The 17,207-nt window shown below is 39.5% G+C and overlaps 1 protein-coding gene across 8 annotated transcripts in view; it reads left to right on the plus strand.

The window, feature by feature from the left end:
• Positions 1 to 17,207, plus strand: part of LOC117402566 (latent-transforming growth factor beta-binding protein 1-like) — a 166,448-nt gene that overhangs the window by 119,326 nt on the left and 29,915 nt on the right. For 4 of the 8 annotated variants that reach the window (XM_034003849.3, XM_034003852.3, XM_034003854.3 and 1 more), the window contains 4 exons: positions 6,153 to 6,275; positions 8,710 to 8,838; positions 10,147 to 10,275; positions 14,070 to 14,213. In XM_034003849.3, the coding sequence (XP_033859740.3) occupies positions 6,153 to 6,275; positions 8,710 to 8,838; positions 10,147 to 10,275; positions 14,070 to 14,213 (525 nt within the window). The remainder of the gene's footprint in view (positions 1 to 6,152; positions 6,276 to 8,709; positions 8,839 to 10,146; positions 10,276 to 14,069; positions 14,214 to 17,207) is intronic. The other 4 variants (XM_034003851.3, XM_034003857.3, XM_059023839.1 and 1 more) reach the window with 3 other exon arrangements.

Below are 17,207 nucleotides of genomic sequence, written 5' to 3' on the forward strand. Positions count from 1 at the left end.
AGTAAGGTCTGCATTATAATTTCGTTTTTCCTCATCATTTTGCATATGATTGATGTTTCATTTTTCATCTCTGGGGTGATGTTCATTTTTCATCTCTGGGGACCCTATTCATAAAAGTACTTGCCGACTGCCGTCCATATTGCTTTTCATAAAATGATCTGAGCAGACAGGTGACTGTCGCAAAGCCCTTTATGAATGGGTATATAGTCGATCAAGAAAGAAAATCCGCCTCTTTTTGATGACATCATCAGCATTATTACTGTTCCATACACACACATAAGAGTTCAATTCTTAACTGCAGGACCAAAAAATAAATAAATAAATAAACAAAAAGCACTGTAGGAGGACGTTTCAGTGAACATTTCACGCCGTATTGCACACTGTACACAAAATGGATCATTTTGTGGTGTGCGAAAAACAAAAAAAATAAGACTCCATTTCGGACACTGATCAAGCCCAAGAGTATATAGCTGCAGAACGAATGCGCCCACAGTGTAGCTCACACAGCGTAGCTCACACAGCCTAGCTCCCACAGGGTAGCTCACACAGGGTAGCTCCCACAGGGAGTTCACACAGGTTAGCTCACACAGCGTAGCTCCCACAGGGAGTTCACACAGCGTAGCTCACACAGCGTAGCTCCCACAGGGAGTTCACAAAGGGTAGCTCACACAGGGAGCTCACACAGGGTAGCTCCCACAGGGAGTTTACACAGGGTAGCTCACACAGGGTAGCTCACACAGTGTACCTCACACAGCGTAGCTCACACAGGGTAGCTCCCACAGCGTAGCTCCCACAGGGTAGCTCCCACAGCGTTGTCTGCGTGCGCAACTCTTAATTTACATAGTGTTGCATTTACACTCAACACCCCTACCACGAGACCATAATACCCCAGGAACCTTAGGTTTAGGGTGACGTTATTGTTGTGTGAATTTAAAGTTACGGCCAATACCTTACGACCCTTATGTTTAGGGTTAGGTTATTGTTATGAAATAAACTTAGTTTTAGTACCTAAATTTATCACCCTTATCATGTGATCGGGCTGTAGCATATAATTATGCTATTACTAGTTGCGCACGCAGCACTACCCTGTGTGAGCTTCCCTGTGTGAGCTATGCTGTGGGAGCCTTCGTTCTGCAGCAATACCCTTCTCATCGAGCCTCGCACTGAGGCTCGATCAGTGTTTTTTACAATACCAAGCAAGCCCAAATTTCCCACCGACTGCATCTGTATACTGTGTATTGTAACGCTACGTGAAAATAAACAGGTTCACACAGGCAGTATTCGTCCAAACTGTTTATTGTGAACACAGGTTAAAGAAATAAAAAGAAAAGGACCGCTTTCAGCCTCGGATCACGACAAAGAAATAATAATAAAATAACTATTCTATTAATCTATTTTCAGTTTCTCACATGCTCTCTGCTTCACAGCACTGTTTCAAAATGGTTACCAGAGAATATGTTCTTGTGTGAGTATATATTTATGTTAAACATTTTCCTTCATATAAAGCTACAGATTTTTTTTTCAAAATAAGCAGTGTTATTCATGGGTATGTCAAACTGTAGAACAGAGCAAGTGTAGTAATAAAATATGTCCTTAAAAAAATAGTCTGCCGAGGCTGTCGTTAGTTTAGACTTGACTGTAGAAAGCGTTCAATAACTCCTAGTTATCAACAGCAGTCTGCTGTCGTTCACTCTTATGAATAGCAGGTTGACGCTCAGGAGCGATGAAAACGTTATGCTAATGAGGTAATCGTTAACCTTTCAAATTCATTAAAAACATGCCTTCATAGATGAAAATCGCTGGGGCTTAACGACGCATCTGAATGATCTCTTATGAATAACAACTGCCGTTAAATAGGCGGCTGTGGACGAAATCTGATCGTGTGCTCCTGTTTTCTCATTTCGACAGGCGTTAACCCTTTATGAATAGACCCCTTAGAGCCTGTGGCACAGTGCAATTCCTTCCTTTTCTGTCGAATCAAAGAAATGTGTTTTAAAAAGAGACGCTCTGAGAATACCGCAACACTGTGACGAGAATTGAACAGTGCTGTTATCTTTGCACTGTCAAATGCTGAAATAAAAAAGATAAGCAGTAGTTCTATGTGACGTGTTATTTTTAAGTGTTGTTGATGAGGAATTATTATTTAATTCCTACAACAATTAGAGTTTGGCATCAGCTGTTGAGGATAAGCTCATGTTTCGGCTTTACTGAAAGTGATAAATAGTTGTGAAACTGAAGGAGTTTTACAGACCCACTGTACAGCTACCCTGAGGTTTGAGAGTATTCTGTAAGGCACCCTGGTCCCTTATTTAATTATAAAGTTTTGAGGTAAAACTATAAAAAGCAGACATTTTGGACAGTGCTTTCCTCTGTGTATTGAGTTACACCATTTTGGGGTGATGTTTTGGGGGTTTTGAGAGCCCATCCCTGGAACCCATGGTTTTAGCCAGTGACAAGATGGCAGCCATTTTGTTTTACCTTTACATCTGTGCATAGACACTGGATATAACTGAAAATGACAGTTCTGGAGCGAAGTGTTTATACCGCTGGGATAATCTGGGGTTTGCAATAGAGAACCAAACAACAAATAAAATGCAGGTTTGATGATTAGTAGTAGAAGACATTTAAGAAGCAGTTAAGAGAATTGGTGAGTCGCCCTTCTGTTTTAAACCCAGTACACTGAGCAGTCTTGTCACTTTAAAAAGCATGTGCGTCAGTAACAGCAAGAGAGCCCAAGTGGACAGATTGTGTTTGGAATGTTTGCCTCCCTCTGAGCTTTAGCGCTGCTTAAATACATTGATATAACTTTTTCCTCACTCGGTTCCTCATGAAAGAAAACAATGCCTTTATTTATGACTTAGGAAATAATTCTTAAGTAGGCTTTTAAGAGCAACCTAACAAAACATGTTGGAAAAGCACAAAATACATGGGCGACAGGAGCTGAAATATGTGCCAAGTTGGATATTCAGTGAAATATTACCTTACAATAGTATTTACTCTTCAGTTCTCACCACCCCCACTCTGCGATATTTTTCTGTGCCAGTCAGTGTCTGCTGCTCTGCCTGCACCAGAACACTGAAGCTGGCAGCAAAATAAAGTTACAAATAATTCTAATTGGCAAGCTTACACCAGTCAACACTCGCCCACAATGATCTGAGGACCTTTGCATGGTCATCATGGTAAACTTATAGACGGGTTCATTTGTGCCAGATCACACCGAATTTCAGATCCACTACCTTTTTGACTGACATGCTAGAATTGTACAGTTTGCAAATGATTAATGGTATGAAAATGTTAAAAAAAAAAACTAACATGTGCAATAAAAAACTGCTTACATGTTGAATCGAATGACAAAAGTGTACTGTAACGAAACGGCAAAAAACAACAAGTGTCATTGCTTGTGTTCATTAGATTAGTCAACCCGCCACTGGTATTCTTCAAACCTGAAGATTATGTTAAAAAATGGCTAGGGCAAGACGACATGCAGCTACAGACACGAATCCCACAGGCAGATGAGAACAAATTGAATCATATATGGAAGTTACTGTAAATCAAGGTCAGTACATTAGGTCTATAAACAAAAATACTATCCCTCTTCTTTAATTATAAGATCCGGTACTTTTTTGTTTAGAAATTAACCCCTGCTTATAGAATCTGATTATAGGCAGCTGTCAAGCAGTTACTGTGCAAAGCCTGAAGTTGCTTTTTCTTTCAAAGTACAGTGTTCCCTCAGTTATTTAGCTATCTGATACATCAAAAAAATGCAAATGATCGAGGGAATAGGCATTATATAGTAAAGTATATGCATATACAATTTACTGTCAACATGGCCTAACTGTGAATTAAATACATTTGTGAATTATGAAAGCAGTATAGCCTGCTGTTTTGCAGTTTATATTAATGGTAATAATTGAATCTAAAGCTGCATATGTAATCTCCTTTTTGTAGGGTGTCACCTACAGTGTAAGTAGATACCCACTTACCACTAGAGACCAGTCAGGGAGTAGTCTTTTTATTCTTCTTCTTTGGATGAACATTAGCCAAAACTTGAGTGAAGTCACAGAACTGTTTCTACTGGACCAGTTTAATTATATTCTTTATCGCAAGGGATTGTACCTTCAAAGAAAAGGATTGTGGAACTGCAATAATATGAGGTGTTAAAAGCCCAACAGATGTCAAACAAATTACAGTGCGTTCAAAAGCATTTTCATTCATATTTAAATCAGAATGCAGGAGTATAGGCCTGTATTTAGACAGCTGGATTATTCTGAATGGGCACAATCAGGAGCCAAACATTAACAGCAAGTTTGTAGAAGATGAACCAATGTATATTATTCTTTACAAAATGAGCCTACACATTTATTTCCATTTATGTTTCATCTTAAATATAATTGAGCGTGCAATATCGTCCTGAGTGATGCCATCTACAAACTGTTTAATATGTTTTTATGGGCCATATTCACAAAACTTTAAGGGTTGTTTTGTTAGGGACCATTTGGATTAATGAAATGAAGATTGGTTCATGAAACCCTTTTTTCAACTGTTTTAGATTAATGAAATGAAGCTTGGTTCATGAAACCCTTTTTTTCAACTGTTTTAGATTAATAAAATGAAGCTTGATTCATGAAACCCCTTTTTTCAACTGTTTTAGATTAATAAAGTGAAGCTTGGTTCATGAAACCCTTTTTTCAAGTGTTTTAGATTAATGAAATGAAGCTTGGTTCATGAACCCCCTTTTCAACTGTTTTTGATTAATAAAATGAAGCTTGATTCATGAAACCCCTTTTTTCAACTGTTTTAGATTAATAAAGTGAAGCTTGGTTCATGAAACCCTTTTTTCAAGTGTTTTAGATTAATGAAATGAAGCTTGGTTCATGAACCCCCTTTTCAACTGTTTTAGATTAATAAAATGAAGCTTGGTTCATGAGACCCATTTTCAACTGTTTTAGATCAATGAAATGAAGCTTGGTTCATGAAACCCCTTTTCAACTGTTTTACAGAGGGATAAAGCTGTGTTCTATTTTTTTTAAATAGAAATTTAATAAAAGGAGAAGGCTCTTCAAAAACACTCCTTAAAAAAACATTCCTGAAAGCAATACTTCAAATTTTTGACTGTGTGTTATTAACTTAATAAATTCATCTCGGAGAGATTTTTTTTTTTACCTTTATTGCTGGAATAGTTAGTAAGCATTGTAAACAGTGATCTAAGCAGAAGCAATAATAGAGACTGATAGTGAGGAAACATAAAAGGAAACTGAACTGGTACAAAGTAACGTTTTCTGAAAATGTTAGTGCTATGAAGTATCCCTTTTAAAATTGGACGTGTTCAGGTCGGCTGTGTATCATTTTCTTCTACCACAACTTACCTGACACATCTGCTGCTGGTGATTTTTGAGTTTTGGAAACAGACGTTACTTGAAAGAAATGGGCGAGGGCCAAGCTTATTTGACGGTTATAAAGGGCAGCCATTGCTTTATCAGTTTGTACTTTCATTTCCTTTGTTGCAAGTACAGCACTTTCAAACTCATATCTGCAATGACCATACGCAGTCTTGAATCTGATTAAAGGGGAGCAGAACAAATTAGGGAACTTACATTACCGAATGCTTATCTGCCTTTGTATTCCAGTCTGAAAGTATTTCTGCTAGCATTGTAAAAGACTGGTGGATTTGATGTTACTGCTGTGCTTTAGAAGATAATAAAAAGCCTTTGATTCAGGTCTTTTCATGGAAGTTCCTGGTTTCATTCTGTGCCGCTGCCAGCCAGCATAAGAGCCTGCCATGCAGCAGAGGGAAGCACTTAGACTTGATATAAGCAACAGCCATACACTAACTGTAGACTTCCTTGAGAATGTGTTATGTGACTAAAATCTCCAACTGCATAATGCTTGACACATACACAATGTGATACAAAGCTGTGAAGTACCATGCATTATATTACACCAAAAGGAACTTTTAGAAACTACTGTGGTGTAACTGTGGGCCTATAATCCATAAGTATATAACAATTCTGTGTATAAAAAGCAGTTTGTCTAATGAAGACTGCAGTCTGAAGTCACTTGTAAAGATTGTATAGGTACTGTACCACTTCTTGTCTAGGTTCTGTACATACTGCATGTGTGCATTAACTCAAACAGGTATGTGTTTTTTCCAGATCTGGATGAATGTACAGATGATACCAAATGTCATGGTGGCACATGCGTCAACACCGATGGCTCCTATAGATGTGATTGCACTACAGGCTATCGCCTAAAGCCGGCTAATGAAACTTGCATTGGTAACCTTCTGTTTCTAGTTGTGTAGTCTGTACATTGCTCTGACAGCATTTAGTGCGGCAGAGCTCTTTATTGTGGTGGTTTCTGGGATTAATTTACACCACCAACACCCCCCCTCCCATGTCACAACTTGGCTGAACTGCAATTCTTCAGCACCCCTTAATACTGTATATGAAGAAATCAACTGGTGTTCTGATGAGTCTTATGAACCTTTCTGCACAAACCATGCAGGTACAATAGATAGAAAGGGTGGAATATTCAATGTCTGGCACTGGCAACTCTAAAAAGTGACCTACTGTACAGTATATGTGGGTTAGCGTTAATAGCAGTAATAACTATCCCAGCTGTGCAGTCCCCCTTATTTTGTGGTCCCAAAAGACTTGTTTGTTTTTTGACGGCTTTCCTTCTAAATCTACACAATTCCTGGAGGTATTCCCCTGAGGGCAACCTGAGCTACATGTTTCCCCTTCAATCTGATGATCAAGATGCAGTTCCATCCTTTAATAAGGAAACACAACCCTGCCTGTCCACATGTGCGGTGTCTGCTCCACTCATTGCCTGTGCACACAGCTTCCTGTGCTCCCTGATCCACAGATCCAAAGAAATACAAGAAAGCCTGGGCTCACTGTGCATAAAGAACAGGGATGGGAAAGAAGTCTGTATGGGGCTGCCCTGTCTCTATCCAGTGACATTTATTGTACAGCCATATTCCTTCTTTGGTTAATTTACTGTAGCAATAGAAGGCAGCGACTGAGCTGAACCTAGGAAGCTACTTGAACTGTGATCCTAAAGCAAGCATCTGAATTAGTCCGGATGGCAGTTTTCTAGGTAAAAATATACATCTTAATTGTTCTGCCCCTCTGAGGAATTCTGATCGTTTAGTAATCTCGGTGTGAGGTCTTTTTTAAATGACATATTGTCCTAAACTAATTATGACTAAGGTGTGTGCATGTTTTAGATAAAAGGATTACAGCAGTCTGTTAATTTGCTGTCAACACAATTACTGTACCCGGCTCTAAGTAGTTTTATGTATTGATTTATATATGTCACTAATGATGGGAAAACACGTTTAATTTAAAAGCTTTGGCTAGATATTTTATAGAGTTGTTAATTGATAACATTGTAGGTCCATATTGATCCAGCCAAACACGATCAAACATACAATGGATGGGTGTACAATAATCCCATACCTAGTCTATAACCTGGTCTATAGTATATTCTACAGTTTCCAGGTAGACTTGATATTCCACCTGCACTGTTTAATGAATACTGGTATTATTATTATTATTATTATTATTTATTTCTTAGCAGACGCCCTTATCCAGGGCGACTTACAATTGTTACAAGATATCACATTATACAGATATCACATTATTTTACGTACAATTACCCATTTATACAGTTGGGTTTTTACTGGAGTAATCTAGGTAAAGTACCTTGCTCAAGGGTACAACAGCAGTGTCCCCCACTGGGGACTGAACCCACAACCCTCAGGTCAAGAGTCCAGAGCCCTAACCACTACTCCACACTGCTGCCCTAGAATAGATAAAGGTTGGTGTCATTATCTTGTATTACTATAAAAACAGTTCCAACAGGGACTGACATGCCCTATAAAAGTAGCCTGTGGTATCTGAACGGATCAGGGTAGATGGGAAATAGCCTACAACCACAACCCCAAATGCTAAACCCATCAAAGCTGTAATCCATCCCCGCCTCTTGAATCTGGTGCAACAAAAGACCAGCTGATTACAATGGAGCTCATTCACCATGACCCCATCTTGACTCCTCCCTTCCTGCCATGTGACACGGAACAGCCTTTCACACCACAACCTAATTTTCCTAAAACAATGCTGTTTTTGTGTGATGTTCACTTTCCTTGTGGGCTGGTCCAGACACACCAAACAGAGGGACAATAGAGGTTGTCCTTGAATAAGATGAGGGTCAGGATAGATGCATCATGAAAACCCCCATAGAAGGACAATGGAGCTGCCAGAGTCTTTGTCTGAAGATTTGCAGAGTTCCCAGGATGTCAAGAGGCTTGGCTCAACTTTTTTCCTGGTATCTACAAAGTCAGTGCACCTCCACATTGAAATGGCAGTGGCCTAATTGAAACCCTTACCTTAGGATCTACCCCAACCTTAGCACTAACCATATTCTGTACTATTACATTCTGGTCCAAAAAGGCCTGTCTATATGTGTAACCTTAGCACTTCACCTGCTGAGGCCCAGACACACTCCATTTCAACCTAATCATTTGTATACATAAATCAGGTATAAACCATAACATTTACACTGGCATCAGATTTGGCTGATTGGAGGAAAATGTTCTGTTTCTTCAGAGCCCATTATTCTGCGAATGCAGAAATCCTCTCTTATTGTATCTGTAGCCTGTCCCGTTAATATATATATATATATAACCAATTTGATCTTGCACAGACATTGATGAGTGCAAGGAATACAGCCGTATCTGCGGGACGTGGCGCTGTGAAAACACGCAGGGCTCGTACAAATGCATCGTGGACTGCCCTCCTGGTCACAGGCAAGAGCCCAATGGGATCTGTGTTGGTGAGTTGTCCTGTCTAAAGCAGATCTCCGTGCCCATCCAGCTTCCGATTAGAAAGCTCTGTAGAACTTTACAAAGAGCTACATTTGGTCCCAGTGCTGTGTGGTGTAGACTATCAAGCATGGGCTATCAATGTAACGGTAGTAGTGCTGTGTTCTGTAATGCACGCTTAGTTTAATTCACTGGCTTTGATCTTATTGATTACATTGTACGCTGTGGTAAACTAAACCGGGCCATTCTCATGACAATGGTATTAGGCCACCCAGAACCCCCCCCCCCCCCCCCCCCCCCGTCCTTTTTAATAAGGCTTATCCAGCAGTTAAACATTCAATATTGTACTTTAAAAAAATGCATTTAAAAGTAGTAGAGAAAATGAAATGCCCATATCCCTATAAATACCCGGGTATAGTTTTACCCCTGCTGTCATATGTAAGAAAATGGCTTTGCTGCGATACAGGAGATCTGTGTGTCTTCAACATTAGTTTAACATGTACAATAAAGTTGTTTTTGTGTCGGCTTACATGAAGGAAAGCTCTACCTGTTGGTTTTCATATCCACTGAGCTAAGTAATCTGTAGTAGATCTGTTGGTACTGTAGCATATGAGCTGAACTGGGCACTCACTTATCTGTCCAGCTGTGTCTGAGGCACAGAGCAGATGTCTGTATTTCATTAAAAAGCACAATAAAGGGGCTGCAGCTGCTGCTGCTTTGTAGATAAGCATTAGTTGCTCACTTTATAGGCATTGCCTGGTAGCTATCTAGTTAGTTACACGTCTACTGTGCCTTTGCTTCTTATAACATAGCTGTTAGTATTTGTTTTCCATGTGCTGTTGTAAAACTGTATATTTCCATGTTCTGTGGGGTTTATGAGATGTTTTTTTTTTCCTCCTGTTTCTGGTTGTTCTTGTGCTTCTTGTAACTCTGGGATAGACTTCACCCTGGAAAACTCAACGTCCTCTTAACTACTGGATTGCAGTAGCTGTTGTAAGGCAGTTAGAATTAACCATTGATGTGTATGTTAATATATGCTCAGATACCATAATTGTTCAGGTTATCTAACAAGGGAAACATAGCATTGCTGCTTTAAGTTGCTTTAAGTTTTTGTAATGACACATCCAGTACTGCATCATTACTACTTTTTTTTTTTCAAAATGCAGTCTCTGTATAACGTGTATGTAATGGCCTTTCAGTTTTCTGCTTTGTTAGCAGGTGGATTCTGATCCTTTTTAGGCAGTTCCCACAAGGCCAGGTGAAACGGCTGCCGAGCAGAATTTAGCTTGACGATGATTTCTATAATGTCTCGTTTGCAGATGTTGACGAGTGTTCTGTAAACAGCACTGCGTGCGGCGGCCACGGATTCTGTGAAAACACAGCAGGCTCGTTTCGCTGCCTCTGTGACCAGGGATTTCAGGACTCACAGGACGGCCGTGGCTGCATCGGTGAGTGGTTGCTTTTACACACACTGACACCCACACACACATGTGCGCACGCACTGTCACACATAAACACCAACACACACACACGTACACACGCTCACTACTAACACACATGCACTCTTAACACACACACACACACACAGACTAACACCCACATGCGCATATACACACACACACTAACACCAACACCAAACACACTAACACACACACGTGCACATACAGTGCTACACTAACACACACACACACACACACACACACACAGAATCAGCTCTATCTCTCAGTGCACTGGGAACGCTCTACAATAAGTGCTAGAAATTCAAATGTATTTACATACCTGTATTAGTTAAAATCATTAGCTTTATCTCATCAGGCATTTAAAGAATCTTTATTTTAAAACCAGACTACAGATATTCTTGAAACTGTTCTAGACTTTAAGTTGCTTTAACAACAGTCTAGGACAGTTTCACAAATTTCTTTTTTTTTAAATTAAAAGACAACAGACTTTAAAATTAACATGGAGTTTGGATTTTATAGAATTCCAATAAAAACTAAAAAACAGCTAGCAATTAAATTCTAGTGGAGATGGTTATGTAAAAGGATTTCTGGTTTCAGTCCAACCCTTTTTTTAACTTTATCAAGAGAGTTACAGTCCACTTTAATTTGAGCTCGTGCTGGAAAGGTACCTGTTGTAGCATTCAGTATAGACGTTGTTTATTTCTACATGGTATCTTATTTTAATGGACCTCAACCTCATACAGTAGGGGAGTTTGCGGTCTTATGGTGTGGCTGAAAACCAGATAGGAAATGTATCACTGCAGTATCCAACACGTGATGAGAGAGTTGTGACTGAAACTTTCTCTGCCTTCCAATGATCTTGTTAGTATCCACTTGACAATTAAACCAAGACCTCTGCCAAGACATTGATTGATGTCATCATTAATTACCACTAATGCATAAAACATATCATACCACCCGTACAGGTTTCTGTTACTGCATGATTAGAAAAAATGCTGCTGTGTTGCGTGAAGAGTAAAATATATTTCCATAGTTACTTGCTATTGTTTTAAAGGAAAAGGATACACCGTAGCCAGAGTAAAAAGACTGACGGTCAACCTGGTCTCTCTGATGTCTGCTGTTTTTAAAGAGCTAGGCTCCTTCAATTGAGTGGCCAGACACAACTCGACAGATAGCGAGTCCATTACAGCATCATCCTATACCTAATATTTAAGATAGAGGTAAATACTAGTCCTGGCCAAGCATTGCACTGACTTCAACAGTATAAGAACAGTTTTATAATCTGGTTACTTCTTAGGTAGGTTGACTTTCACATGTGATTCTTTTGTATGGTTTTGAGCCTGGAAAGTTAGCACACTATACAGTACTGCAGTACATGTTGTTTTATTGAATTTATGTGCTTGTGCGCTTTTATGATGTTCTACACATGATGCAGATACTACCTTTTCTACCATTTTACCCTTGGTGGCAATGGCGATGGATGTTAAACGACTTTCTGCCACATGCTGATTATTTCTTTATGTTAAACCAGAGAAGGACTGTAGTATTGGTAAAACAATCATGGTATTATAAAATAATTGTTCACGGTGAGGGGGATACTGTATAATATACAACACTTGTATATCATAAAAAGACAAGGTCTGCTGTGCTGACTAGGGGGTAGATGATCCAGGTTATTTCCCTATTTTACAGATCAAACCAAATACAGCATTAGCAATGGTACTGTATTTGTTTTTATTGAATTTTAACCTCTGGTGTTTGCAAAGCTATTTCCTTCTTATGTGCATTGTCTATGGATTGTCTATGTATGTAACATACGCTTTTCTTTTGCAAGCATCCACACACATGGAATTAAATAGACAACTTCATTAGATGATCAGAAATGTTAAATAAATTCACTGACGAGAAGACAAAGTGAGTAGCATCACCTTCTGTTCTGTATAGGAATTGCACTGAGCACTGTAGCGCTGGAGGTTTTCTGAACCCTTTTTATCAGGATCCTCCACTGGTTATACTGGGGTATGCAGGATACGGCTCTAACCATGTTGTTTCCCATGGCTTCTTTCATTAAAGAGGTTGAAAATATGAACCCAGAGTAGCTAGGAAAATGTATCACACATTGTCAGTGTGTCTATGCGTGATACAATACAGTTGCTCCCAATTAAAGCTGATAAAATACTTCCCCTCCTACTAGCACACTCCCTAATATGATTTGGCAGAAGGGATGGTCTCCCCACGTCCTGCCCTTTCAACAGGCAATCAGCTCCCTCTGCACTACTACATTTGTCAGTGGGAATCACTGTTGCCGCAATTACTGAAGTTGTTCTTTTTAATTTAAGGCAGACAGATCCTTGGAATCATCCAATTGTTTCACATCAAAGCCCATACTGAAATTCTTTGGTGAAAAAGCCCTGAACTGTAGTTTCAATCCCCAATAGATAAGATCTCAAGAAAGGTGATAGGTTTAAATAATGCATTTCTCCACGTGCATACTTTCTGAATATCATTCCGCGGTTAGGTCAGGCATCAGCTCAGCCTCAGGCCACCTTAAATACTTGTTTTTTTGTAACATGCCATTCTTTAGATTATGAGTATATATAACCATGTAATAACAAGGAAAGAACTGGGTAGCTACCAATGGTTCATGCTTTTACATGGTAACAACTGGTGTAATACGTGTGTAATTCCATGGCAATGGCATGTGCCAGGGTGTTACTGTACAATTCCATTGTTCATAAAGACATTACCATGTGCTTTTGCATAATGTAATGATAATTCCACTTTTAGACACAGGTTTTAAATCAACCTCATCTATTAGATCTACTGTTCAGGCTATAAAACTTAATGTGAAACACAGATATTTATTTTAGTGACTTACTGCTTAATGTATTGAAGGACCTTAATTAAAAAAATTAAAAAGCGAGAAGAGGTTGATTATATATTTGGATTTGTGATTTGTAGAATTTTCTTTTTTTTATATGCCATGTTGTCCAATTAATTTTTTCCATAACTTCAAACTTCAGGTAAATTTTATAAAAAATTCAGTCAAGTAAACCAAAGTTTTGCCCCATGCCATCTTCAGCACCAGCCACAGTGCTTGTCTACTTGACTTGAGTTTCTTAGACGTTCTCTGACTGAATGTTTTAAAGTCATGGATAACTTACTTACAGCATCCCAACAACGGCTCATAAGAACACAATGTCTTTCCAAAGAGCTTACTGAGTAAGAGGAAACCCCAGGTTTCAAACTTTTGTCTACTTGACTGGGTTTCTTATAAATTCATTTCTACAGTTGCACCACACTATCATAGTACAATAGGGCTAATCTTGATCTATGAAAAATAATCTTTCAAGGGATGTATGTTGTAGCCTTTTAGCCAAAGAGTACATTAAATAAAGGCATTTTCCCAGGTCATGTGCTGTAAAGCAGAAGGACTTTTATGTTTTACAAATGTATTACAGTAGTAATAGTAGTAGTAATAGTAGTTATAGGGGTAGCAGTAATAGAATCAGCAACTTAAAATCGGTTTTACTTATGGCAAGTAACTTGTGCATTGTCTTCGTTTCCTAATAGCTATTGAACCAGCCCGCTGGCCAACACTGTTATGTTAAACTACTGAAATAAACAACAGGACACACGGTACCAGCACAGCCCTAGCAATTGTATGCGTTCATAAATGTAGGGTTATGTATTGGAATCTACAGCAGTTCAAATCAGACATTCAATTAACTGTAAGTAAGTACACTTGTACAATCCTAAGCTTGTTCTTTCTGTCTCCCCAGACGTGAATGAATGTGAGATGTTGAGTGGAGTGTGTGGTGATGCCCTCTGTGACAATGTGGAAGGCTCCTTCCTCTGCATGTGCGCCAATGAGACCGATGAGTACGATCCAATGACAGGGCAGTGCCACTCCTTCTCCCCTCCAGGTAACTATAGAAAAACAGCCTTGTTTTACAGCGTGTAACCGAAAAGTGATATATATATATATATATATATATATATATATACTGTGTTTCTTTACTGTTCTTCTTGACATATATATGCACTCTTATTATTATTATTATTATTATTTGTTTATTTAGCAGACGCCTTTATCCAAGGCGACTTACAGACTAGGGTGTGTGAACTATGCATCAGCTGCAGAGTCACTTACAACTACGTCTCACCCGAAAGACGGAGCACAAGGAGGTTAAGTGACTTGCTCAGGGTCACACAATGAGTCAGTGGCTGAGGTTGGATTTGAACCGGGGACCTCCTGGTTACAAGCCCTTTTCTTTATCCACAGGACCGCGCAGCCTCCTCTTATGCCAATGACACTCAGATTTATTTTCAAACTAAACCTGACACCACAATAGCTGTTTCTGTACTTTCACTCTGTTTGGCGGAAATTAAATTATGGATGCAACAGAATTTCTTGCAGCTAAATTGCAATAAGACAGAGGTTATGCTGCTTGGTTGTCCACATCAGTTGAGTAATGTGGAGAGCTTCAGTTTGGTTATTGACAGGCTTGAAATTAGAGTTCTGAAATGAGAAATCGCATGTTATTTTTGATCCTCGTCTAACTTTCGAAGCGCATGTTCGAAATGTTACCAAGGTGTCCTTTTTTCACTTGCGTAACACAGCCCGCTTAAGACCTATTCTCTCTCGATCTGATGCGGAGAGACTTGTGCATGCCTTTGTCTCCTCATGACTTGACTACTGCAATGCCTTGCTTGATGGTGCCTCAAAACTTGCTCTTAATAGACAGCAGTATGTTCAGAACTCAGCTGCTCGAATTCTAGCTAGATCTAAATCATCTGAACATATGACACCTGTTTTGGCATCCCTGCATTGGCTGCCTGTTAAGTTCAGGATTTATTTTAAAATATTACTCTTAACATATAAGGCCTTGAATGGTTTGACACCAAGTTACATCCCTGATGTGTTAATTGAATATACTCCTGTGCGAAACCTGCAATCTACTGATGCTGGGCTCTTAAGAGTCCCAAAAACCAGGCTCTGGTCTATGGGAGATAGGGATTTCCGTTGCTATGCACCTACGTTATGGAATGCTCTTCCACAGATAATTAAGGATTAAAAGAATGTGGATATTTTTAAAAGACTCCTAAAAACAATTTTTTTTTTAATTGGCATTTCAGCCTGTGTAAGGAACAGGCTTTTATGCGGTTGCACAGTACTTGTGTTTTGTTTGTTTTGTTTTAACGTGTATAGCCTGCTGTGATTATTTATGATAATGTATTATTATTCTTGGACTGTAAAGCACTTTGAGATGCATCACATGAATTGCGCTATATAAAATAAAGATTATTATTATTATTATTATTATTATTATTATTATTATTATTATTATTATTATTATTAAAATGATGCAAAAAATGAGACCCAAATCGACCCAAATTTGTAAACTTTATTTGTAGTAAAGTAGACTCCATTGAATAATTTATTTTCCCAAAATCACTCAGCAAAGATTATGCAATAAATTAAATTAGTCTCAGTGATGGTGAATCTAAATACCATCATTGTTTGTTTGTTTGTTTATATATATATTGAAAACCCCAGAGATGTACCCTACTTAGCTCAATCCAGACGGTTGTCATGCTGATGCGCTGGGGAGGCCGCACTTTGGTTGATCCCCGGAGCCAGCATCGCAGCCGTTGTGTGTGCTGATGCGCCAGGGAGGCAAAATAAGCTGATCCCTGGAGCCAGCATTACACTTCAGCCATTAACACCAGACAGAAGGATATCTACATCATCATATGGAAGGAAACGTAAATGGATGGAGACACATATGGATCACATTAGTTTACTGTAAAGCTACGTCTTAGTTGGTGCTTATCTTGGCGAGAGCCGAGTTCAAATCAGCATGAAGTTTTAACATCTACTCTCGTGTAATGGAAATCATGAAGATCTGGATACGTCCAGTGACTGCTGTGAATAGTGCAGCTGGCAACAAGGGAAAGACCTTGTGACAGCCTGGAGAGACAGCTGACAGGAGGAAAGAGACCCCATTGGGGCTGGTAAGGGTTAGCTACCCTTTTCGGCAGTATCCAGCTCCGTGTTTACAGGATGCTGGAGACACCCGCCCAAGGCTTCTAAGAAATTAAAGAGGAAAATACCCCTAGAGTCTGCGAGAGCGGGGGCGGAAGATGACTCAACGTTGGACAACACGGTTAACGACTTAGGAACGGAAACGGATATGAGTATGGAGAGTACTTCACAAAAGACTAGTTCAAGATCTGCAGTTAACAAAGACATGGAACTCCAGGTTTGTGTCTGCGGCTGGAGCAAGGCGACAACGGTCAGGGGTTTGAAGATTCATCAAGGGAGAATGAAATGCTTGAGGGAGAAGGGACAAGGGCCTCGCATTGATCAGTACTTCTTACGAAGTCAGTCAAGTCAGTCGAATGAAATCCAGCGACAGGAAGCAAACCACAGTTCGCAGGATATCAGCACCCCTGTCATAGATGTGAGGAGGACTTGCATGGACACAGTTAGTGATGAACCTAATGATCCTTGTGAACCCGGTCAGACAAACCAGCATAAGAGAGAAAAGAACCTCAACGGGCACAAGCCTGGAGTTAAATGGCCAAGAGCTTGTGAGAAAACTGCATGGGACACAGTAAACACAGATCTCTGCGTTGCATTGGAAAGATTAAGTGGAACAGTTGAAAAGAAGCTGGATAAATTTGGGGACATCATCTACGCATATGGAAGTGAGAGGTTTGGAGTTGAAAAAAGGAAGGAAAAAGTACAAACTATTCCTGGAAAGTCTAGACGGCAGCAAGAGATTGAACGCTTAGTTAGAGAAAGGAGACAGCTGAGGAACCAATGGAGAAGAGCAGAACAAAGTCAGAAGGAGGGACTCAATCTCTTACAAAGGGTCATAAAAGATAAGCTTGCAACATTGCGCAGAGCTGAG

Source organism: Acipenser ruthenus, chromosome 5 (assembly GCF_902713425.1).
Source record: "Acipenser ruthenus chromosome 5, fAciRut3.2 maternal haplotype, whole genome shotgun sequence".
Lineage (NCBI taxonomy): Eukaryota > Metazoa > Chordata > Actinopteri > Acipenseriformes > Acipenseridae > Acipenser > Acipenser ruthenus.